Source organism: Hyaena hyaena, unplaced genomic scaffold (genome assembly GCF_003009895.1).
Source record: "Hyaena hyaena isolate Hyena2069 unplaced genomic scaffold, ASM300989v1 scaffold_245, whole genome shotgun sequence".
Classification (NCBI taxonomy): domain Eukaryota; kingdom Metazoa; phylum Chordata; class Mammalia; order Carnivora; family Hyaenidae; genus Hyaena; species Hyaena hyaena.
Window position 1 is genome coordinate 1,678,005 of NW_024080878.1, and position 24,926 is coordinate 1,702,930.

The 24,926-nt window shown below is 43.8% G+C and overlaps 1 protein-coding gene across 2 annotated transcripts in view; it reads right to left on the minus strand.

Moving 5' to 3' along the window:
- Positions 1–7,505: 7,505 nt before the first annotated feature.
- Positions 7,506–24,926, minus strand: part of SBF2 (SET binding factor 2) — a 521,490-nt gene continuing 504,069 nt past the window's right edge. For both annotated transcript variants that reach the window (XM_039244607.1, XM_039244608.1), the window contains 8 exons: positions 21,916–22,042; positions 19,075–19,202; positions 17,613–17,846; positions 16,445–16,549; positions 14,114–14,307; positions 13,351–13,438; positions 10,277–10,408; positions 7,506–9,270 (listed from right to left, as the gene is read on the minus strand). In XM_039244607.1, coding sequence (XP_039100538.1) covers positions 9,172–9,270; positions 10,277–10,408; positions 13,351–13,438; positions 14,114–14,307; positions 16,445–16,549; positions 17,613–17,846; positions 19,075–19,202; positions 21,916–22,042 — 1,107 coding nt within the window. In that variant the 3' untranslated portion in view covers positions 7,506–9,171. The remainder of the gene's footprint in view (positions 9,271–10,276; positions 10,409–13,350; positions 13,439–14,113; positions 14,308–16,444; positions 16,550–17,612; positions 17,847–19,074; positions 19,203–21,915; positions 22,043–24,926) is intronic.

Genomic DNA, 24,926 nt, shown 5'->3' on the forward strand with positions numbered 1-24,926 from the left:
CTTGTCCTAAGACTTAGGATAAAAGTCATTTATTCAGGTGTCAAACTGAAAATAGTCACAACAAGAGGCCAACGAGTATGTATTTGGGATAAAAGAATTGCAGTTTGGGGAGCACAGATTCTGGCAGTAACCAGCAAAGCGTCCTGCCTTTAGGCGAAAGTAAGGAGTTTTATGAGAGAGAGGAAGGCTGACAATTCCATAACTTGATGCAAACAGGCTGCACCACTACGGGGTGTGCACTGACTGACTCTGCTGTTAACACACAGAACTATTCCTGGTATGCTTTAGTAACTACTGTCTTCAGAAAGTCCACAACCAAGAGTTTTATGGCCAGGGTGCTTGCTGTCCTGTTGACTCCGTGGACAATTGTTTAGAACAACTGCCATTTTGCTTGGCTCAAACAAGGGCAGGTAAGACCGTTTCTTTGTAGTGGCCTCCCTGACTGTTTTAAAATGACTCCAGTCACATCAGTTTTTCATGCTGGGAAGTCTTCTCTGAGGCCCACCGAGGGCTGGACTAGGATCTCTTCCCATTTTTCTGCAAGGCCCTAGCTGTCCCCACCAGGTCACAGCTTTGATTACGCCAGATATCATACCTTGCAGGTATGGATAATGGCTTATTTTCCTTGGGTCCAAAGTGGTCAGAATGGGCACCATCACATAGCAAGTACCAATAAACGTATGTTGACTGAATGAATAATGGGCAGACAAATACACAGAACGATAGATAGTCTGTGATTTTAGGTGACTAGCTCATCATAGTAGGCTCCATCCTGCAGTGGGAGGTTTGAGGGGAATGTGCGCATGGTCAGGCTTGCCCTGGCACCTCACATACTGAAGCCCCCGCAGAGAAATAACTCCTAGCTGCCTCCCACTGGTGAGGTCTCAAGTGATAGGGTCACAGCAGGGACCTTCCCCCGCCAGCCCCATCTGGTAAACTCAGCTGCCCCTCGGAAATGTGGATATTGAGAGAAGATGCCAAAACCCAGTGGTCTCTAGGTGACAGGTGGGCCTGTGTCTGACATTGTCTTCTTGTAAAGTGCCTGTGTCACTAGGATGGGTACATGTGCAAGTGTACATGGTGAACATGCATGCCCTTGTCTGTGTGCTGGCACCCTCCCCCCATCTTGCAGTAACCCCCTGCAAGCGCAGCCCCTGAAGCCCACATCTCCCATGGCACCTGAGCCCTCTGCCTCCCTCTTGCCTCTCCCTGGGCCATCCCTGTCCATCCAGGACGCATCCAGCGTCCTTGTCCTGGGCTCCTGTGCCCTGCACACACTGTCACTTCACACATGGGGGGGGAGGGGCATTTGTGTCATCTGTATTAGTTTCCTGTTGCTGTTGTAATATATTACTACAAATTTAGTGGCTTAAAACAACAGATTTACTGCTCTCTGGGCTCAGACCTAGTTTGTGACAACATGATTGAATGCACCAAGAAGGTTGGAATTATTGGTAAATATGGGACCTGTTATGGTGCCTCCCGCAGAAAAATGGTGAAGAAAATAAGAAATAAGCCAGCACGCCAGGTACACTTGCTCCTTCTGTGGCAAAAGCAAGATGAAGAGATGAACTGTGGGGTTCTGGCCTCGTGGTTCCTGTATGAAAACGGTAGCCAGTGGTGCCTGGCCCTACAACATGGTCTCAGTAATGTCAGCCATCAGAAGACAAGGGGTTGGCAGGCCAGTAGAAGCTCTACCATTTGAAACATCGCTAGTCTATAATAAATGGGTTAATTTATGTAACAAAACAGATTTATTATCTTACAGTTCTGAAGTCCAAATGGGTCTCACTGGGCTAACCTCCAGGTGTCAGCAGGCCTGCATTCCTTCCGGAGGCTTCAGGGCAGAACATTTCCTTGCCTCCTCCAGCTCCCAAAGGCTGCCCACATTCCTTGGCCCTTGGCCCCTTCCATCTTCAAAGCTGCAATCACTGGCCGTGTCTCTCATGTTGCATCTCTCTGCCACTCACTTCTGCCTCCTTCTTCAACTTAATAGCACCCTTGTGATGACACCAGACCCATCCAGGATGACCTCTTGAGGTCAGCTGATTAGCAGCCTTAATTTCATCTGCAACCTTAATTCTTCTTTGCGACGTCAGATAGCATGCTTACAAATCCTGGGGATTTGGACGCGGACGTCTTTGGGCGTGGAGGGAATTATTCTGCACACCACAGTCTGTCTCTTTTGGTTGTGAGCTCTTTGGGCCTGTGCTGTATCTTACTCATCCAGAGACTCCTTGGGAGTGAGAGTGCCCATGGCCAGCCTGTACTAGGTGTTTATTACATATATGAGTAAATGTGATTCAATCAATGATATATTGAGAATCCATTTGTCCTGGGTACCTTTATCCAGGTACACAGCTTTCAATCCCCATTTTATAGGTGAGGAAAATAAGGCTCAGAGAACTTAGGCCAAAAAAGCTAGTAGGTGACGGAGCCAGAAGCTTCAGTATATACTGACCTCAGGTAGAAAATGCTGACACCTTTGTTCCTTTGGGTCTAGAGCTCCAAAAGAGAAGCACCTGGACCTTGGGTGGTGGCCATGAAAATGCACTTCTCAGATTTCAAACTGGCCCCCAAGGCTGTGCTCTGATAGCCATCACAGTTTGTGCTGAGGCTCACAGGCTGCTGTCAGCCAGTGACTAAGGTGGGTTCCTTCTAGGCAGATACAAGACTTCCCTGGTGGGCAGTTTTGGCACACAGGGCTCCCTACTGGCCTTGGTACTTTTAGATCTGAATTGCAGCCCAAGACTATTCCACCCCACCTTCCATCCTTCTTTCTCTTGTTCACAGGGGTCAAGCCTACATCACTGATGTCCCTCTCATGTCCCTCTCCTCCCCTCCTCAACTGGTGTCCTGCTCACCTTCCCCCACACGTGTTCCCCCTGTAAGTCTTTTGCACACAGAGTGCTGTCTGGAAGGACCAGAACTAACATAAGTGGTCTGAGGAAACAGTGACAAGATAGGGATCTGGGACTGTCTCAGGAGGTGGGGAGGAGGATGCTGTCCTAGTTGATGGGGCCCCAGATAGTCCTTAAAGCAAGGGAGCAGCTCAAATATTTCACTGGGAATATTTCATTGGGAAAGTTTCCTAGAGGAGAGGAATGTTGTGGTAGGTGTGATCATCCAGGCATTTGAAAAATAAGGGGGTTGGGAACAATGCCCTCAAAAAGTTGGCTGGTTACTGTGAACTCATGCTGATGTTCTGCAGAGGGATGAAGAGGGACTGCGGGCCACTGACAAGTGGTAACAGGGAAGTGTGAGAGCTGGCAGGCCTCCGCGGTAGCTTACAAAGAAGCCCTTATCTCTGGCAGTGGAGAACAGATATAGCTGAGTGGCAGACTGGAGATAAGAGTTGCACAGATAAGTCTGAAGGCTCAGCCAAGGTAGTTATGTGATGGTCATGCCCTGGTGGGGAAAAACTGGAACGCTGACATACGAATTAAAGACATCAGGATGGAAGCCCCTGAAGATGTTGGTGCTGCAGCCTTCCTGACCCTCGACGCTTACAGAGATGGCCATCCCTCCTCCTAAGGGCTCCCACTTCTGCTGTGCTGAAAGATGCCACAGAGGCCTCACCCTTGTTAGGCAACAGGTACCCTCTCAGGAGTTGCCCCCACTTCCTTTCCTGGTAGCCTGGGACAGTAATTAGCCTTGAGTTCCAGAATAATCCAGCTGGGGACACACTGGGCCTGATAATGAAGGAAAGAAAGTCTACGTGAAAGAATGGTAACTATCATGGACATTGGCAGGAGCCCGGGGAATGCTCCTGGGATTGCATTTTGGGAATGCTTAAGGGAGCTGGAGTGTAAGACTGAAAACAAACAAGCATTCACGGATTTAGGGGCACTATCTGGAGACACAGATTTAATACCCTAGATGGGCCACTAGAGGATGGGAAGATTCTGCTGGGGTGGCTCTTAGAAGTCTGGAAAAAGCAGTGGCCAGCACTCAGCAAAGTGGAAATACTCGAGTTTTCCTGGCAGATAGTAAAGAAGAAATAAAAGAAGCTGGCAAAAACGGGTGTGCTGGAATGGATACACTGTGTAAGGCCAGTAATGACAGAGGGGCAGGCAAGGGGGCTCAACCCACAGAAAGTTGCAGAAAAAGTGAACAGAGCATGGTGTCCCTAGGGGCAAACCAGGCAGCCAATAAGGCTCTGCTTGATATCTGCAATTTAAAAAGCAGACAGGAACGGAGATGCAGGAGGGAGGCACAATGGGAAGTCTTGGTCTCTTGCTCAGTCCCCAGACCTGAGCCAATTTGCAGATACGGAACCCACTGACTGAAGAGGGGGCCAGGTGTCTAGGAGGAAGGACCCTGTGAAACTGCAATAAGCATGTTTAGTGATGATTCCTAAAGTTTTTCCCCAAAGGTGGGAAATGTATTTGGGTGACTGTTCACCAGAGAAAGGGGACAAGCAGAACAATTTTAGTTGACATTAACATCTGGAGACTCAAAGCATCATCGTGGGTTTTCAAGAGGCCTGAGGAGGTCAGGTAGAAAGTGGAGTCATGGTGAAGGTCTGGCTTGCTGGGTCCATGAAGCTGCCCAGAAGTCCCTTTTACCCGAGTGTGTAGTTAGAACTCATGTGCTCTGATGGCTGGAGTGAGCCCCACCTCATGTCACTTGCGGGGGGTGGGAACAATCACAGCAGAGAAGGTTAAGTACAAACTTCTGAAATTGCCTTTTCCCTGCTCCTTCACTCTGCCCAAGATAGAAAATAAAAAAACTCACCTCATACCAGGGGATGTGACAGAAGTTAATGACACCATTAACAACTTAAAGGATGAAGGGGTGGAGGTCCCTTCCATTTCTCCATTTAATTCGCCCATCTGACCTCTGTGTGAATCGGCTGGATCTTGGAGCAAGACTAGATAGATTGCCTCAGGCTTAACCAAGTAGGAGCCCTGCTGTGTGTCAGACAGGGAATCACAGCTAGAGCAGATTAGTAAGGCCAGAGGTATGTAGTTTGCAGTCACTTGGTCAATATGTTCTTTTCCATTCCAATTAGAAAGATCAGAAACAGTTCATATTCACATGGGATGGACAACAATATTCATTTACAGTTTTGCCTCAGGGTTATGTAACTGCCTTTCCCTCTGTCTTAATCACAAGAGGTCAGGACCTTGTGGATATCCCACAGAACATCACACTGATCCATTACATCAATGACCCTGTGCTGATTAGGCAGGATGAGTAAAAGGTGTCCCTAAATTGGAGGCCATGGCTAAGCCACATGCACTCTCAAGTACAGCATATAAAACCTACGAAGATTTAAGGACCTGTCACTTTAGTGAACTTTTTAAGGGGTTCAGTGGTCAGCAAAAGAAATCTAAAGTAAAGAATAAGAGAAATTGTTGCTTACTGTATCTCTTGCCATGGTGAAGAGAGCACAGCGCCTGGCAACTGTCTTTGGGGTTAGAGGCAACACATTATTCTGGGTGACCTGTAAAGCTGCCAGCTGTAGTGGGTGGGGTGTCCCCATGACAGGAAAAGACTCTGCAAAAAGGTCCAGGCATGGCAGCCTGGAAGCTGGAGCTGCTGGAAGGGTCAGCAGTGGGAAAAGGAAAGATGGAATAGCATGGAACTTATGGCAAGTCCCAGTGGGAGGATCCCCAGAGAGGCCTCTGGGATGCCACAGCAGGGCCACATTATCAGTGACTGTGGATTACCCACGTTTTGAGAAACAGGTTCTGGTAGAGACAGAACACTTGACCAAGTTACACCAAGAGGGATCTCTGAAATTGCCCATTATGACTTGGGTTCTGTTGGATACATCAGGTCCTAAAAACAGATGGCAGCAGTCCATCAGATGGAAATACTACTTCAAGGACTGAGCCCCAGAAGGCCAAGCCCAATAGGCAAACTGAATGAGGACAGAGCATTGGTACTTTTTGGTATTGATTACACGTTAAAATATTTTTGACACATTGGGTTAAATAAAATATATTAAAAATAAGATGAAATAGTATTAAAATTAATTCCATCTATTTCTTTTTACTTTAAAAAAGATACATTATAGGGGTGCTTGGATGGCTTGGTTGGTTAAATATCCAACTTTGGCTCAGGTCACGATCTCTTGGTTCATGGGTTCCAGCCCCGTGTGGGGCTCTGTGCTGTCAGAGCAGAGCCTGCTTCGGATCCTCTGTATCCTTCTTTCTCTGCCCCTCCCCTCTCAAAAAGAAAATAAACATTAAAAAAAGGATACATTATATGGCTCACATCATGTGTCTATTTGACAGTGCTGCGCTAAGCTCTATCTCTTCCAATACTGCTTAATTCTTTGCTTAATTCATAGCTTCTGTTGCTGCTGCTTAAGGTATTTCCTGGCTATCAGCTTGAGACTGTTCAGAAATTCTTTATAGGACGATGGGGTTACTTAACAACTCTTTAAAAGAACTTCCAATGAAATATCTAGAAATGTCTATTTCTGTTTGGAAGCAAACCTGCCACACCATTCACAGTTTAAGCTCCAGCACTGGAGGAGAGCCACTGGGTGGAGGGGTTTGGGAAGTGAGAATGAAGAACTTGGGCCAAACGTTTTGGGGAGTGAGACCTGTACCAATGTGCTCCTTTCGAGATCTGCATCTTTCAAGAGCCCAGCCAGAGACAGGCTCTGTCACAGGTGCCACAGGTGTGTATGTTGGGGGGTGACGGTCAAGCCTCTGACACAGTGCCAGGTCCTAGTCCTTCTTCCCTGGAGTCCAGCACTCTTCTCCCCTTCACAGCTAAGATCTGAGGCATGAAGGGCATTTGGATATTCTTGTGCTCAACCCCCAGTCTCTGTTGTTTCCCTTGTGCCAGAAACTCAGGGACACAGCAGGGGCAGAATGGCAGATCCCAGGACCAGCCATTAAGGAGAGAGGCCTGGAACCAACCCTTGCTGGACCACATGAGCCCTTTAGACTGAGGAGATCTGAAGGCTTAAGAGGCCCTTTGTGCCTGGTTCAGAAAGGGCTCTTGGATGTCAAAAGAGTCAGATGAGAATGTGCATTCTGTTGGCTGCATGTTGAGGTGTAGCTAAGGTCCTCAAGGTAAACTTCAAGGGTTTAGCTAGGAGAGGCGCTGTCCAGAACTGAAACCCTGATTCTGCATTCGGGCTATTTAACAATTTCCGGAAGCAGAAAAACCAGCCACCCAACCAGAGTTCAATTCATCCTGCTTACAATTCTCACAAATTGTCACATACTGTAGGTGATAGAACTGTGACCCAGGAGACGTAAAGGACTTCACCAATTTCACGCAGCTCACTAGAGGCACAGGGTAGGGACAGTGGCTTCAGGTCTCTTACCTAAACTCTGCAGCATGTCCAGAACCCAGAAGTTCATGCCAGTTTCTCTGGTTACCTTCTAAGCAAAGGGCAGGATGGCATTAATAGAACCAGGGCACCAAATGGGCTGTTTTATTCTTGGGCCTTTAGTCTCGTATATAAATCCTGAATGTGGCCTGCTTAGTGCTATGCACTGCATGATGAATTTTATTTCACAGTAAATGAGGGATGCTTTTTCTTAAGAAATAAATTTAATTCAGGGTGGTTAGTGCATGTAAGGCATGTAACCTTTATGAAAGTTAAAAGAATCCAGTTATAAAAGAAGCACTGTGTACAGTCTCAAATCGCTGAAGGTACAATGGGCTCTGTATTTTACAAAGTACAAAAAATTATTTCATATACAAAGAAAAAAATACAAATAATGTGCAAAAATCATTTTCACAGGTGGCAATTTATAAAATGAAAATGATAGAAAAATCCTTCATTCTTATTATCCCCAATTTCTTATATATTAACACAGTTCTATTTCCTAGTGTGTAGATAATTTTAAATTTGAAAATCTGATTTATTTTTCATCTACAAAGACAAAGTGGTTCTTTTATTTTTTTTTAAAAAGGGAACTATTTTCATTACTGAAATCTTACGCATGAATCAGTTAATTTTATATTAAATTATAGGTAGGCTATCTGAAAAACAAGGATATAGAAATCATATATACATATTTTTGAAATATTAGTTTGGTATTTAACATATTAACATTTCAAAACGATGATCTAGCTACCTCTGTCTCCAGTCAGCTGCGGGGCCTGTAGCAGAGATGCTGCTGCTATTCACCGTGAGCAAACAGCATTCACTCCTCAGATCTTTAGCTGGACAAACACAAGGTTATCAAGAGTAAAGACAATCTATAAAGAGTTCTTACTGTTCACGTGCACAGGTGCGGTTTGGATATCTGATTGTGCCACAGAGCGGCTGCTGTCTACACAGCCCCCGGCACAGGTGTCATGTGCTCATAGACAGCTGGCTTCTGTCTTTCCAACATCTTCACTTCATTAGGAGTTCAGTGCAAGTGTTTATTTTGTGAGTTAGTGCATTAGGTTTTTTTGCATGTTATTCTGTATAAGGAGCTGTCAGGGAACAGAAGAATACACAGGAACACAAAGTCCTGGATCCTCAGGGCACCTTTGGCCTAGAAAATTCAGTGTTTTGAAAGTAGTATTTTCCTGCATCGGCCTGGTCATTGTTGCATCATTCCCTGGACCGTCTTTCTCCTTCAGGAGAATCCTGCGTGCTCCCCCTCTGCTACTGAGCACTGATGTTCTTGCTGTGATCCCCCAAGGCCAAGCAGGGGTTATGGAAGCACCTTTTGGCAGCACCAGAGAGCTGAGCATCTCTAAGGTCAGGCAGTAGGAGTAGGAGCTATTCTGCTGGGAAATCTGTTCTGTGCAGAACGTAAGACAGTGTTGATTGGGTTTTGATTTTTGCTTGTCAGAAAGCTCTCCAAGGAAATCACGACCTTGGGGAACAAAAAGGATCTAGTTTCATCAAGAAGGACTCAAGTAAGTGGAAACCATTTATCTAGGGGATGGATGACAGTTGGCTCAGGAAGCATTCTTCTGATCCCTAACCAGTAAGACCCTGTTAGAACAACCTAGTGCAACATACAGGGAGTGCCTGGGGCTCTTGACCAGACCTCTGTGACACATTCACTCAGACTAAGCAGACATAGCAATTGTTCAAAGAGGGCACTGGGTAAGACTGGGCAGGAGAACCTTAGGTCTGGGATAACTCCTCAGAACCAAAGACAAAGCTGTCAGCTCCTCAAGGATTCATGTGCTTTGTTCTATCTGGTAGCATGAGTCCTTCCTCCTTCTTTTTGCTTGGATTGACCATGGGCATCAGGCATCAGAGATACAGCTCTGGATCCTGTCCATCCACTGCTGGGCACTCTGTCCATCCTGGGCACAGAAGTTATACACACGTTTGCTGGTCTTGAGCTACCAAACCAAATGAAGAGAACCAGAGATGAAGGGCAGGCCTGTTTTATGGCTTTGGGCAAGTGTGTGAATAAATCTCAGTGAACTTCCCCAGAACCTCTTCTAAGTTTTCTCTCTCCTCCACTACCATACTGTCTTTGCCTTTTTAGTCACTTTGCTTTTTTGGTTCCCAGAGTCACAGTGTATGTTAATAGAAGGACACTGGTAGAAAAAGGAGACATACTAGAAGAGCCTTACTTTGCATTTTGCTGGGGCCTTCCTTGGCTAGGAAGAGAGTCAGGACTGGCTGGAGCCTCTGGCCTCTCCCATGCACTGCATGAGTGCAGCATGGATGCTCCCTGGGCTCCTCAGGGAGGCCTGAGATTCATCCCCACCAAGAACTTGTCTTTCCTGACCTCTCTCCATCTCCTCCTCTAAAGGCTTTAGTTGGAGCCACACTGGAAGCCCAGACTCAAGTACATGATCTCATAGCCAGAGCAAACCCCTTGAGTACACCTGTGCTCTTTACGAAGCCCTGCTTGGCAATGGGAACTAGATGAGAACCCCAACTTGTGGCCCATCAAATGCTCCAAGGCTCACCTAAGGGCTGTTGAAGATGTCAGGACAAACAGTCATCATATATGACTAAGGACAGTTTTTATGGCTGGTCAAGCACGAAGACCACTGGATCCACAGGGAAGTAGCATCTGTTCTTGACAACAGATGGTGAGTAAAATAACGAACAATATTTAACAAGGAGTTCATCTGCTTCCTTGTGTGGGTGGACACCCATTAAAGGAGTCCTTTGTGCAAAGCAATTTGCGGCCTTTCTGAGACATATGGACAGTTTGGAGATGTCAGGTTTGGGGATCAAGTGCTGAGTTCAAGTTCTGCAGCAATTCCTTTAGCCAGGGGGCTATCTGCTGTCACAGCCAATTTTCTCTGAGGCCCCATAATTCTTGGAGGTGGATGGATTATAAGGAATCATGTACAGACAGCCAGGAAAAGATAAGTGAGATCAACTTACATCAAAGAAGGCCTTTTCACTCGTGTGCTTTGGGGCTCCCATGCTGGGGCCAGCAGGGATGACCATTTCTACTTCAGCCAGATCAATGTGGCCTTTACAGCTTGTGTCTTCACCTGAGTCATAGTATCGCAGCTGGAACCAAAAGGATACAGATGGGATATAAGAGACACAGAAAAGGAAAATGGCATGACTTTTCAAAATGCATTTGAATACGTGCCTCAGTATCTTGCTAAACTGTGTCTGCAAGAATAAGCAAGAAAATAAAAACACTGGTTGCTTTTAGGAAGGAGAACTAGGTGGCTGACAGAAAGAAGGAAAAAGACATGTTTTTATGAAATTTGAATGCATAGAAGTACTACATATTAAAAACTAAAATTAAATGTCAGCTAACAATGTAAAAAATATATGTAACATATAAAAGAGAGGTTGTTTTGAAAATATATGCATAATTCCTAGAAATTGGTAAGAAAAAGATAAACAAGCTAGTAGAAAAATGGTCACAAAATCTCAACAGGCAAGTCACAGAAGAAATGCAAATGACCTATAAACATTTAAAAAGATGGGCAACCTCATTGATGAAAGAAAAGGGATATAAATCAGTAAGATTTCACTTTTCACTTAGATTAAGAAATATTCAGGGTGAGGGTAAGGCACTAGGTATTCTCAAACACTGCTAGTAGGAGTATAATTTGTGAAAAACTTTTTGTACTACAATTTGGCAATATCAACTAAAATTTAAAATGTTTATGCTTTTTGATACACCTTCTTACCTCCAGAAATGTATCCTACAGAAGCAATCCCACAAGCATGGAGAGACACACATAAAGAGGGTTCTTTCAGCACTGTTTTTAACCAGTAAAAATGGAAAAGATATATCTGTCTTTCAATGGGGTGTTGGTTAATGAAATGATGGTTGGTTAATTATATCAATGATACAGAGTACTATATACATCTTTTCAAAAATGATAAGGAAGATCTATATGAACTGGTAGGAAAATATGTTTAAGGGGCGCCTGGGTGGCTTAGTCGGTTGAGCGTTCGACTTTCACTTAGGTCATGATCTCGCGGTTCGTGGGTTCGAGCCCCGCATCGGGCTCTGTGCTGACTGCCAGCTCAGAGCCTGGAGCCTGTTTCGGAGTCTGTGTCTCCCTCTCTCTCTGACCCTCCCCTGCTCACGCTGTCTCTCTCTCTCTCTCCTACAAATAAATAAAAATATTTAAAAAAAAAAAAAAAAGAAAAAAAGAAAATATGTTTAAGATATACTATATGAAAATACAAGTTGCCAAACCGCATGTAGATTTAAAATGATTTTTGAGGGGACCTAGGTGGCTCAGTCAGTTAAGTGTCTGACTCTTGATTTCAGCTCAGGTCATGATCTCACAGGTTGGTTCATCAGGTCAAGCCACACATCGGGCTCTGTGCTGACACTGTGGAGCCTTCTTGGGATCCTCTCTCCCTCTCTCTCTGCCCCTTCCCTGCTTGCTCTCTTTCTCTCTAAATAAATAAATAAACAAACATTTAAAATGACTTTTGAAATACACAATAAATAGCTCAACATTTGACTGAGTGGATATTATGTGCCAGGACTGGATTCACTCTCTGAATGAGCCTGGATTTCACTCTCTAACTTACACAGCAGGAAAGTCTCTGGGGCCTCTGTCACTGTGGTTCTGGCCTAGACTTTTCTTTCTCTAGTCAGGCACAGTATAAGTAGGTCTAAATGGAAAAACTGTATACCTTTCATGTTAAATCCAAAAGATCGGTAAGAATGCAAGTATAATTTGGTGTAATTGTAAATTACAGAACAATTATGACATTGTCCTATATTTAGTGGTTTAATGCAACTTTTCTCCACACTGTAGGCTCTATGATTTCAGACACGTTGTGTTATTTTAAAGTGCAACCTCCCTCCCCCACAAAAGGGCTTCCATTGCATATTTGTACATAAATTCTCTATATTCTTCCACAAAGACTCTGTGTAACTTTTATGAAATGCCCTGAGCAAAGGAAAATGTGGTTGGTCCCCATTTCAAATCTGTATCTCTAAAGAGTCTTCTAGGTTCAGGTTCAACCAGAGCCCTAGGATTACTCCCCCAGGATTACTGGAGCAAAGATTATAATACTAAGGATTGCAGGGGTTGCTGTAGCAATAGCTAAGAACCTAACAATGGACAAAGGACTTCCCAACATGGTCAGCAAGGTCCAGTCTAGTACTCACTCAGTGAGAATTCCCGCTTTGAGTGGGTGTATCCCCTTCTTCCTATTTCAGGGCCTCCTCTTTCCACTATAGCTCTTGTTTTGAGGGAAAATGATGCCTTCTTTGGTAATCAGTACATGATGACCAATAAATGTTTGTCAAATAAATTAATGTCCTCAGTTTTGAATGGATAGTTTATGCTGCAAAAATGAAGGTAATCTAGGGGTGCCTGGGTGGCTCAGTCGGTTAAGCGTCCGACTTCAGCCCAGGTCATGATCTCACAGTTTGTGGGTTTGAGCCCCGTGTCAGGATCTGTGGTGACAGCTAGCTCAGAGCCTGGAGCCTGCTTCTGATTCTGTGTCTTCTTCTCTCTCTGACCCTCCCCTGCTCACGCTGTCTCTCTCTCTCTCAAAAATAAATAAATAAATAATAAATAAATAAATAAATAAATAAATAAAACATTAAAAAAAAAATGAAGGTAATCTGTTTTCTGAGGATTGCTCCCAGGCACAAGCTCTGTAATATATGTAGACTACAACCTGCTGAAAAGCTCAGGTCCTCTCCTGGCCTGGGTTTTAAGAGCAGGCAGCAGAAGATACTCGGGCAGAGAAAGCAGAGTCCTAGTGCTCTTAATGTTGTGGGCTCAAGTGTCACTGCCTCTGCCTGCAAACACCAGGCAGAGCTACTTTGGAACTTCCGTCAGAAGGCTACTGCCCTCACTTAGGGACATGTTGGGTCCCTGCAGGAGCCCACAGGCAGCACATGAGAGGCCTGGTCTGAACATGAGGGATGTGTCTGTGTGCTTAGAGGTGTATAATAGCCAGGGACTGAGCCTGGCCTAGAGAGAAGTGGTTTCTGTAAGCTTTGACAGTGTTACCTGATGTTTTGTTACATCCAACACAAACCAACGGGGCTTCCAACCTTTCAGCAGAGCCCCTCTTTTGTAAAGTGTTCCTTCGAAGGACCTAGAAGAAATGACAGGACAGTTAATTTTGGTTTTCATTTAAAAAGTGCTGTGAAGGGGATGTGATGTCTGTTGTTTTGTTTGTCAAGTCTCTCTTTCCCTCAGATAGTACCTCAAAAAGGCAATGAGAATTCTCTCCAGAATTTTTCTACTAGACTTTTGGGAGGAAAGGCTGCCTCCTTCTGCTGGAATTACCAAACATGTGAGGTTTGGAGCTCTTAGTAGCCATCTTTTGTGGCATGTTGGGAATGATGCAACCCATAGGGGAAAGGAGAGCCAGCAAATGAACGGAAGCCTGAAGATAATGTGTGAGAAACTGGCCCTCCTTGGCCCTCCCAGTCTACATGAGTAAATTCCTTTCTGCTGGAGCTAGCATGAGCTGGCCTTCTGATGTGTGCCACTGCAAAAGTGCTGACTAACACACGTTCCCTCAAGAGATCTGACAGACATGAGATAACAATAATCAGGGCTCAACCACAAATAGCTATAACCTTTGGGCATTATTTTAGTTGTAGTTTTGATTTTCCCTCTTCAAAGACCCCTCTGACACATTTAAAACAGAAACAAAGAAAGAACTGAGGCAAATCCATTTTAAGTTTATAGGAGGCAGCACCGCACAGGCCTGGCTGATTGCAGGGCCTGTGGTGCAGCTGCAGGCAGGGCTCGGCGTGCCCACCTGTTCTCGTCATTCTTGGTAGTGTACTGGCTGTACAGTGTGGCTGCTCTCCGGTCCACTCCATTGGATGGGGAGATGCTGGCACTGTGCTCTTCCCCTGTGCCACTGTCTGGGAGGTGCAGCAGAGACCTCTTCTGATAGGAAGGTAGGTTGGTGGACACAATTCCTGGGGAACCTGAAAGGTGTCTCTGGGGCTGAAAAAGAACTATACTTCAGTAAAAATCACATCCCCCCTACCCATACCAGAAGGTAATAAATTTGCATTTTAAGTTAAAAAAAAAAAAAGAGCTAGGAAAGCTTTACAAAGATTTTATTGAGCAACTAATCCAATAATTTCACTTCTAAAAACTTATCTCAAGGACAAAACTGGAGCAATAAAGTGTATGTATAAAGATGTTTATCCTGCAGCTGTTTATAATAGTAAAAATTCAGAAAAAACCTACACGTCTATCATTAGAGGACTGGTTAAAATGGTATTTCCATCAATGGAATTCTAGAAGCCATTAAAACTGCCATGATTTATACACAGTGAGCAATGGAAGGCCATGTATGCCTCATAGTAAGTAAAAAAGAAAGCAAGTTTTAAAGTAGTATGTATAGGGGGCACCTGGGCAGCTCAGTAGGTCAAGCATCTGACCCTTGGTTTCAGCTCAGGTCATGATCTCACAGTTTGTGGGATCCAGCTGAGTCAGGCTCTGTGCTGTCAGCTTGCAATTCTCTCTCCCTCTCTCTCTGCCCCTCCCCTGCTCTCTCTCTCAAAATAAATAGAATAAATTTTAAAAAAAGTATGTATAGCAAATCCCTTTTATATCCCTTGTATTCGAATGATACAATACGTTCGACAGCTTAGTGGTTTATTTCTAGGTTATAAGTTGCGGGTGATTTTTGTCCCTTGTTTATAACTGTTTGTGTATTGTCTTTATTTATTTATTCATTAATTCATTCATTAGTGTTTTATTTATTTCTGAGAGAGACAGTGTGAGCAGGAGAGGGTCAGAGATAGAGGGAGACACAGAAACTGAAACAGGTTCCAGGCTCCGAGCTAGCTGTCAGCACAGAGCCCGATGTGGGGCTCGAACCCACAAACAAACTGTGAGATCATGACCTGAGCCGAAGTTGGATGCTTAACCGACTGAGCCACCCAGGCACCCCTGTATTGTCTTATTTAAAAGAATAAATATATCTTACTTTCATAATCAGGAAAAAGATCAAGAAACTATTTTATTTTTCTGAGAATTAAAGCAGTTAAGACAGCACCCATCTGTGGCCTGACGGCAGCTCCTGAATTGCCATTTGATGGCAAAAGCTAGTGCTCAGAGGATCCCTTCTTACCATGCCAGAGGCTTTCTTCTACACCCTATTCTCCCTGCCCCTCTGTGACATCAGACCCTGCTGACTTCTCCTTCTTTCTGAAGTGCTCTTTAGAACACTCTCATCTGTCCCAACTTCCTTCTATTGCATCTGGAGCCAGTGTGATGTGGATTGGATGGTGCCTGTCCCCTCACATATGAGAAGGGACACCACTCCCTAACTGTGGGTTAAATCGGAGGCTTAAGTGTGCAGGGTGCTTGGCACAGTCTCTTGCACATATTACATGCCTGATAAAAGTTGAAGTCAGAACAGAGAAAGGGGTGTGAAAAACAGAAAACAGAGTGTTTTTTAAAATATTAAAAAATTTTAATGATGATTTATTTGAGAGAAAGAGTAGAAGCAGGGGAGGGCCAGAGAGAGAGAGAGGGAGAAAGAGAGAATCCCAAGTAGGCTCCTCACTGTCAGCACAGAGCCTGACACCAGGCTCGAACTTGATAACTGAGATCATGACGTGAGTGGAAACCAAGAGTTGGACACTTAACTGACTGAGCCACCCAGGTGCCCCTGTTTTTAAAATGTTTTTTGTGATAAATGTTTCTCAATTCAGAAACAGAAAAGGGAGTGTGAGCAACAGAAAGTAGCATAATTTGTCTTTTAAAAATATTTTCTTTTCTTTGGTTATGTCTCTGAAGCAAATATGGTCCTGGTGTTCCCCTCCCCCCTCATGTGGTAGAAAATCAGCTGAAACCACAGAGGCACAGATAGAAAAGAACCCAGTAATTTTCCATGGATGCGGGGCCCTGAAACACAAGTATTATGTCACTGCGGTGAAGTGAGACACTCAGGAAGTATTCAGTCATTTGGAACTTTCTGCCCTGGACCTCCAGGGCATGACCCCTCCCTTTCTGCCCTTCCCTTTGGCCATAAACTCACCTGGGTTACCTGGGGCAATGGGCCCTACCTGACCTAGCACCCTCAAAAAGCTCCGAAGTAGCTCCTCAAAGGATTTTACCAACTCACACGGTCTGTTCTGGGCTCTTCTTTAAGGTCCACAGTTACTCTTTCCCACAGCTGCTGCCATTTCTCAGGGGTTTGGTTCAACTTATGCTCCAATCTTTCAATTTCCTGCAAAGTAATTAAAAGGAGTTTTCTGATAGTATTTCATAGAAATCAGGACGTGCCCCAGAGCCACATCTCCTCTGTACTGGGCCCCGATGGACATCGTGGTCAGAGGGCAGCTGAAGTCGATGGCCTCAGAGGTCTCCCAAGTCAGGAGCAGTGGTGTGAGCATCTAGCTGTGATGCACTGTGGCAAAGATGATTTATTAGGATCTGTAATCAGGCCTTTTTGTACAGAATAGCTTAAATAAAGAGGTAAAATATGTATCCCAAACACCTTCACCTTTGGTTAGCCCAGAGGAAATCTGATGGCCAATGCACAAGGCCAAGCACTGGGCTGGCATCCAAAACCTAAGAGCTGAGGTAGGAGTCTGTTCTTGACAGAGGAACCCCCAACTCTGCTGATTTAAAACCAGATGTGGAAAGAATGAATCAAGAAATGCCCAAAGAATGGAATTTCCTTGGGACAAGGAAGCTGGGGGATCAGAGCTGCTGCCTCTGTGAGGGCGCCTTCACTACAGTGCACTCCTCCCGGTCACAAGACTGCACGAAGACTCTTCAGGAACTGCTTGGCCCATATCCGAACTCAAACCCTTTCCTCAGGGCTGCTGCTCTCAGTAGGGTGGCTACTGCTGGGACCATTTCACTTCAGAATATTCCCTGTAGAGATGCTGGCAGTACTCCCATCAGGCCATCAACTACCCACACTTCTGACCAGAGGAAGTAGAGCACCCACAAAAGCCATAACCCAGGCCTGACTCAGGCTGTTGGGCAGCTAAACAGCTGGGAAGCTGCAAATTGCTCCATTTGCTTGATTGCTTCCTCATAATGCTGGAAAACTTACTTTTTTGAGACCCTTTTCCAGTAGTTGGGCCTGGGCCCCCGCTGTTGTTGGGGAGCAAATCTGGTTTCCTCATCCTTCTGGAATGCTATGTATCACACTAGCCCAGAGTGAGGAGAGGCATGTCCAGAAGTGTGCGAACCAGTTTTAACTTAGCCTGGTTCGTGAGGCCTCGGGTACCGCCAGAGCCCTGGTGCCCTCTGTGCATGTCTACACAGGCCTGACTTACACTGAAAAGGCTGGTGAGAGCATCGGGCTGAGCACAGCTGATATCATCATAGCAGGGCCACACTGTTCTCCTCTGGCTCTGGGGCCCAGCTCCTCTGGTAACTTCAGAGTCCTCGGAGGGGAAGTGCTTCGGGGTCAGCATCATCCAGTCATATGAAGGCCCTGTGGAAAGGGTCTCCTCTATGTAGTAATCCCACTTCTTGAGGCTGGAGACATTTACACTGGGCTTCAGGGCCTGTTCAAAGAAAATTCTGAAATATAGTTTCATCTGGACCTCAAAGTACCCCAAGCTTACTGGCAGGTCAGCCCTTAACATTTGCAGGGTCCAGGGGAAGGGCATGAATGGAGATTCAAATACCATATGTCCAAATATTTAAATGTTACATATTAAGATAAACTACTAAATAAAATATATCTCTCTTCCTACCTTGATAAATATAACTTCCTAATGACCTGGAAGACAAGGCTCAAATTGAGAATTCTTAGACTGCTTAGAATTCTACACCAGAAAGTGGTGGCACTGGGGAGGCTGGTCCCAGCTCTCAGTCCTTGGCCTAATCCCCTCCTCCTCTCATCTTGGCTCTGTCCTATATTCTGAGGTCTTTTATGAATGTGTATATATACCCTAGCCCACACAGCTAAACTTGGTCTACTCCCTGCCAAACAGCTACTTCTTAGGCACCCTTGGGGCTGCAGGGTACATGCATTGGCTTGGGAGACAGACTGGGAGAAGTAGCCTTGTGAGTAACTTGGATTTAGGCAAGAAATTTTGGGTACCAGAGCATGGTTTAGATGAAAAGGGGTATCTGAGCATATACCTTTGGTTTCTTGTGCTCTTCACTTTATGAGGAGGAGGGGGTAGCTGGAGAAAGGCCAGAGTGGGGTCCTAATGCATGGGACTCAAGGCAGGGACATTCTTGCTGCTGAGTAAGGTGGTACTTCTCACTTTTTATCAAACCAATCTGTTCCATCCCAGAGCTTACTTCACACAGACATGCATCACAGCGCATGGCTGCCCCTGAGACATCATCCTTTTGGGCTGGGCTCTAAACATCCCTGTGTCCCATAGGGGTTCTTCTATAGCTTTGGTATAAGTGGATATAGGGAAATCTTTTCTAAAGTATTTTAGATTTTCTCAGCTTAGATAACCAGTTGAGGTTTCAAGTTTTGTTTGGTCTTTCTTCCTGGAGAAAGTTGCCTCACTTTGACTTTCTTGAAGTTATCCCTTCTAGATTTTGGGGGCCAGCTCGTAATTTTTGTGGTCAAGAATATGATGAACAGTCTCTATTCCATCATAACCCAAACCCATAGTGTATCAAATTTTTAAATACCTTCTGGTATTTTAAATAGCTTCCTAGTCCAATGTTTATAAAACGCTCAAGCAGCTTATATATACTTAAAAGTAAGGAAAACTTTAACAGTAAATACTCAGAAAATGAAACATAAATGCTTTCTTACTGTACCTCTATTTCCATTGGTGAATATAAATAATTAAAGAAAATGGGACTCCTCTTGTGCATTCTCTCAATACACTCCCAAATGCAAATTCCTTTTTTGGCATGCTTGTCTCCTTTATCGTCAAACAACGTTCCTGTAAATCAAGCCCCACCCCCCAAATAATCAACAAAAGTCAAATAAATCAACAGTTTGCCTAAAACTATGATGCGTGTAGCAGATGAAAAGTGAAATATATTTTACAGCTCTCAGAACATAAATGTATGTGCAGAAACCTTAGGAGGTGACTGCAAAGCTAAGGATAGGAATAAACTTCTCAGCTATATGGAAACAAACCCAAATGGAAGGAAAACATCTGGTAAGGCTTTCTCAAGTATTTAGCAGCACATTGTGACTCTCTTCCAATCTATATCCTACTTCTGTATCTAGATTCACAGAGCTCCATGCCAGGAGTTATTCTACACATTTTTCAGGAGAAATGGGGAAGGACTTAGAGTTATGTGATGAAGTTCAGTTAAAAACATAATTTTATGTTTCTTTTTTCAGTCGTTGGCTGTTCATTATGAAGCATTTAAAGTGTCTTGTTTAGTAACAAGAAAATCATGGTTATGGAGACTTTGGATGTTAGAAGGGTGCGGTCTGTATCCTTGGGTGACTTAACAAAAGCCAAATGTAGCAGGGTGGTGGTGCTTCAGGGGTTTTCTGATCCTATCTTTGTACCCATCAAACAGTCAATCTGTCACTCACATGAACTCACTTTTTTTAAAAAATAAGCTTAAAAAAATTATTTATTTATTTAGAGAAAGTGTGTGTGTGTGTGTGTGTGTGTGTGAGCAAGGGAGGGACAGAGAGAGAGAGGGAGAGGAGAGAGGGAGAGGAGAGAGGGAGAGGAGAGAGGGAGAGGAGAGAGGGAGAGGAGAGAGGGAGAGGAGAGAGGGAGAGGAGAGAGGGAGAGGAGAGAGGGAGAGGAGAGAGGGAGAGAGGGAGAGAGGGTGAGAAGGATAGGGGAGGGAGGGAGAGAGAAAGAGAAGGCGTCAACTTGGGGCTCGATCTCATGAACTGTGAGATTATGACCTGGGCCGAAATCAAGAGTCAGGCATTTAACAGACTGAGCCACACAGGCAGACCTTCTTTTTTTTCAAGTAGGCCCCACACCCAGTGCAGAGCCTAATGCTGGGCTTAAACTCATGACCCTGAGATCAAGATTTAGACGCTCAACTCACTAAGCCACCCAGTCGCCCCAAGGAGGTTATTTCTTTAAAAGGCCAGGAAGGGTGCCTCTCTTAGCAGTGCTGTCTTGCTTTGAATGAAATGACTCAGTCATAAGTCAACAAGCATCTTACCAGTTTATCAGAAAAGACTGTCTCAAGCCCAACTCTGCACAAAATCCTGTTAAGAGTCCCCCAAGACTAGTGTTTCTTGTCTATCTGTTACCTGCAGAGTCCAGTGTGGTAGTTCTCAACCCTGGCCACACATTGGAAAAATCAAGGGCTTTAAAAAACCCCAATGCTTAGGTCTTGCCTCAGACCAACTGAATCAGAATCTCTGAGGATGAGTCCCAGCAGATATTTTAAAAGTTCTCCAAGTGTCCCTTGTAACCAGCTTTCATTAATATCTTCCCAACACATGGGTGCTTAAGAAATTAAAGTTTCTGATTATGATGTGTGGAATGATAATTCTGAGTCAACAAAGGTCTGGAAGTATAAATAAGAACCAGTGCTGTTTCCCTTCCCAAAAGTATGAAATATCACACTAGAGAATTTTAATAGCATGCATTGTAAAGCAGTATTTCTTGATTTCATATTTTAAACTGAGAACATCAGTAAATATTTTCAGCTACTAGAAGAGTCCTCTTTATGAATATCAAGGTACATATACTGAAAATAGCTGATTTTTTTCTTTGTTGTCTTCTTAACAAGATCCTGTATATCCTCCCTTCTCCTCTCCCTATAACAACAGAAGTAATAATGTAAAATCCCTGTGGGAATGTTTTCACAGGGGCTGACTGACTTTCAAAATCTACTCTTTACAATTATTACTGCTTTTAAAAATCTTGATAGAGATGTCCAAAATTTAATGAGTTATTATTATACACTAGAAACTGTGTTAAGAAATTTACAAACATTTCCTAATGATCATCATGGCCCAAAGGGGTAGTGCTATTATTGTCCTCATTTTAAAGATGAGGAAGCTGAAGAGAGGCACCTAATCAACTCACCAAAGTACTCAGCTGATACTGGGAATACTGGAATTTAATCCTGGTCTATTTGCTCCAGGGCCTTTACTGTTTTGCAAATTGCCTCCAAGGGCAGGCACCTTTCCTACAGGAGTGTACCAGGGTTGGGAAAACTAGGTCAAATGTTCCTCTTCAAACAGTGATACCACTTTGAGATATTAAAATAGTAAGCAGATTTCACCTTTCAAAGGTGCTACAGGGAAGACCACTTGCAGTCCCTAAGAGCTAGCACAGTGCATAATCTCAAAATCTGGGAGCTCATTCTTACCTACTCCACTTTTATAAATCCTCAAATGGCCTTGCCACACTTGGGGGTAGTTATGTTATTGGAATTTTCAATTAAAAACATACAAAAACGGGGCGCCTGGGTGGCTCTGTCGGTTAAGCTTCTGACTTTGGCTCAGGTCATGATCTCACGGTTCATGAGTTCAAGCCCCCGTGTCAGGCTCTGTGCTGACAGTTCAGAGCCTGGAGCCTGCTTCATATTCTGTGTCTCCCTCTCTTTCTGCCCCACCCCGCTCATTCTCTTATTTTCTCTCTTTTTTTCAAAAATAAACATTAAAAATTTTAAAAAACATACAAAACGAACAAAAAAGGGCATGCAAACACATACCATGCTCTAATCTTTCATAGTCTGAATCCAGGAGAAATGTTTTAAAGCGATTGGACACATAGTGGAAAGCCAAGAACTTCAAGTAATAGAGATTGAATTCAAACTCAGTTGGATACTGGTTGTGAACCTGAAATACACAAGGCAAAGAAAAGAGTATGAATCAAACTTAACAAAAACTGGATGCAATGCCACCGAATGGTGATCTGATATATGTAGGAGACCATATGGTCACTCAATCAACTGAATTCCTACCATGAGTGCAGGTGGAAAGGGAACCAGCGTTTCTGAGCAACTATTATGTGCCAGACACCACGCTAGGGTTTCTCAGAAACATAATTTTATTTACTCTCCATAACAACACTACAAGACAGGCATCATTCTTATCTGGCTTTATTAAGATATGACTGACATATAACATGTAAATTTAAGGTATAAAATGTAAAGATTTCATATACATATTATGAAATGTTTACCATAATGGGATTAGTTAATACCTCTATCACCTCACAAAATTACCTTCTTTCTTGGTGAGAACATTTAAGATCTAGTCTCTTAGTACCTTTCAAGTTTATAGTACAGTATTGTTAACTATAGTCATCATGCTGTACATAGGATTCCCAGAACTTATTCCTCTTACAACTGGAAGTTTATACCTCTTGACTGGTATCTCCCCATTTTCCAAAACTCCAGCCTCTAGCAACCAACTTTCTACTATTTCTATGGGTTTGGCATTTTTAGAGTTCACATATAAATGAATTTATTTTTCTCTGATTTATTTCACTTAGCATAATGCCCTCACGGTCCAGCCACATTCTTGGAAATGGCAAGATTTCCTTTTTTTCCCCTCATGGCTGAATAACATTCCATTGTTTATATATGCAACATTTTCTTTGTCCATTCATCTGTAGATGGACACTTAGGTTGTTTCCATATGTTGGCTATTGTGAATAATGATTCAGTGAATACAGGAGTACAGGTATCTCTTTGAGATACTGATTTCACTTCCTTGGATAAATACCCAGAAGTGGGACTGCTGGATCATAAGGTCATTCTATTTTTATTTTTTTGAGGAACCACTTTTCCACAGTGGCTGCACCAATCTACATTCCCACCAACTATGCACAAGGGCTCCCTTTTCTCTACAACTTAATAGGTGTGAAGTGATATCTCCCTGTGGTTTTGATTTGCATTTCCCTGATATTAGTGATGCTGACCACCTTTTCATATACCTATTGGCCATTTGCATGTCTTTGGAAAAATGTCTATTCAGATCCTCTAAAGATAAGCATTATTATTCCCACTATCCACCTCGCCCCATTTAGAAACAAAGAAGCTGAGGATAGGTAAGATTAAGTAAGTTCCCAAGGTCATCAGACAGTAACCAGTGAGACCAAATTTGAACCCAGCTTGTTAGGCTCTAATGTCTGTGCCTCATTCACTGCTTTATACTGTGCTAGATACTTGATGGACATAAATTATTACAAGTCATAACTTGCTTTTCAAGCATTTGTGGTATAATAGTGGGTAATAAAACAAGAAATTTGGCAGTGAAAGGAATGAGAGAGGAGGTAGTGGGTTAGGAGAGAGCAAGAGATCTTTTATGGACCAAAGAAACATGTGCCTGTCTGAAGACAATGCAGGAGAAGCCAGTAGAGAGAGAAACAAATTGTGGCAAAAGAGCTGGAACCTAAGAGAGTAAGGCCCCGGGACAGCAAGAATGAATGAGGCGAAGGGCCTAGATATAGGGAACAGCTTTGGAAATGAGGAGGGACAGATGAGTAGAAGAAAGATATGTTCAAGTGCCAAGGGAAGGGGGAGCATATGCCACTTAAACTGATTTGTCATCATGAAATTAAGACTGTGAGGTCCACAGGAATAAAGATGAGGGCATGATATGGGAGGGAGAGAACAAGGCAGAATGTGAATGGTCACTGAGCTATAGTGTACTTTAGACTAGCTGCCTGCAGGCTCTGTGGAGTCATCTTATGGTGGCAGAAGGTAGGCTGATGACCTTGTGATACCTCAATCCACCTAGCAATTTCACCTCTCTATTACTCAATTTTTCATGGCCAGTTAGAGAATTTTGTTTGGTTTGGAGAAGCTCCAATCATAATTATATTTGCTTAAAAGCTGTTTCAAATGAACACTTTAGGCAGGCCGTCTAGAAGCCAGCTTTTGTCTCCAAGTTTAATTTGGCAAAGTAGACCCACACTTGGTCAGCCAAAGTGAGCAGGCATGTGTGTAATATGTCGATATTAAAGCCTAATAGATCAGTGAAAATCTATTTTTTAAATTTTTTATGTTTATTTTTGAGAGAGAGAGAGAGGGAGTGCACGCGCGAGTGGGGAGGGACAGACAGAAAGGGAGACACAGAATCCAAAACAGGCTCTAGGCTCTGAGCTGTCAGCACAGAGCCCAACGCGGGGCTCGAGCCCACAGACAGTGAGATCATGACCCAAGCCGAAGTCAGACAGACACTTAACTGACTGAGTGACCCAGGTGCCCCAAATCAGTGAGAATTTAAAGTTATAATCTGGATATCACTGATTTATCAAGGTTTATCATTTGGTTAGAAACCTAGTTTTCTGTGATTAAAGGTGTTTCTCCCCTATAACATTTTCTTACTGGTTTTTTAAATGAACTAAAATTTTAGCTCATAATACAAAATAACATGGATTTTAGGAAGAGGTATTAAGCGAGAGTGATTCCCATGCAATGGGCTTATACACCTAGGAGTTGCTTTCCTTATCTAAGCCATCTCCTGTTGCATCAGATCTCCATAAGACAGGAGAGTTTTCCACGGAACATGGCTCTGAATAGCTGGTTAATGTGCCCTCTTCCAAGGTTTTAGAACTGCAAGCTCTTTGGTCTGAGTTCCTGACTCAGAATCAATAGCACCACCCCAATAGCCAGTGTGCACATGATAGAGAGGGGCTGACTCAGGTTGTAGATGGTAGGACAGGAGACAAGCCCAAGATGGAACTTGGTTCCCTTCCATTTGAGTCTCAGGG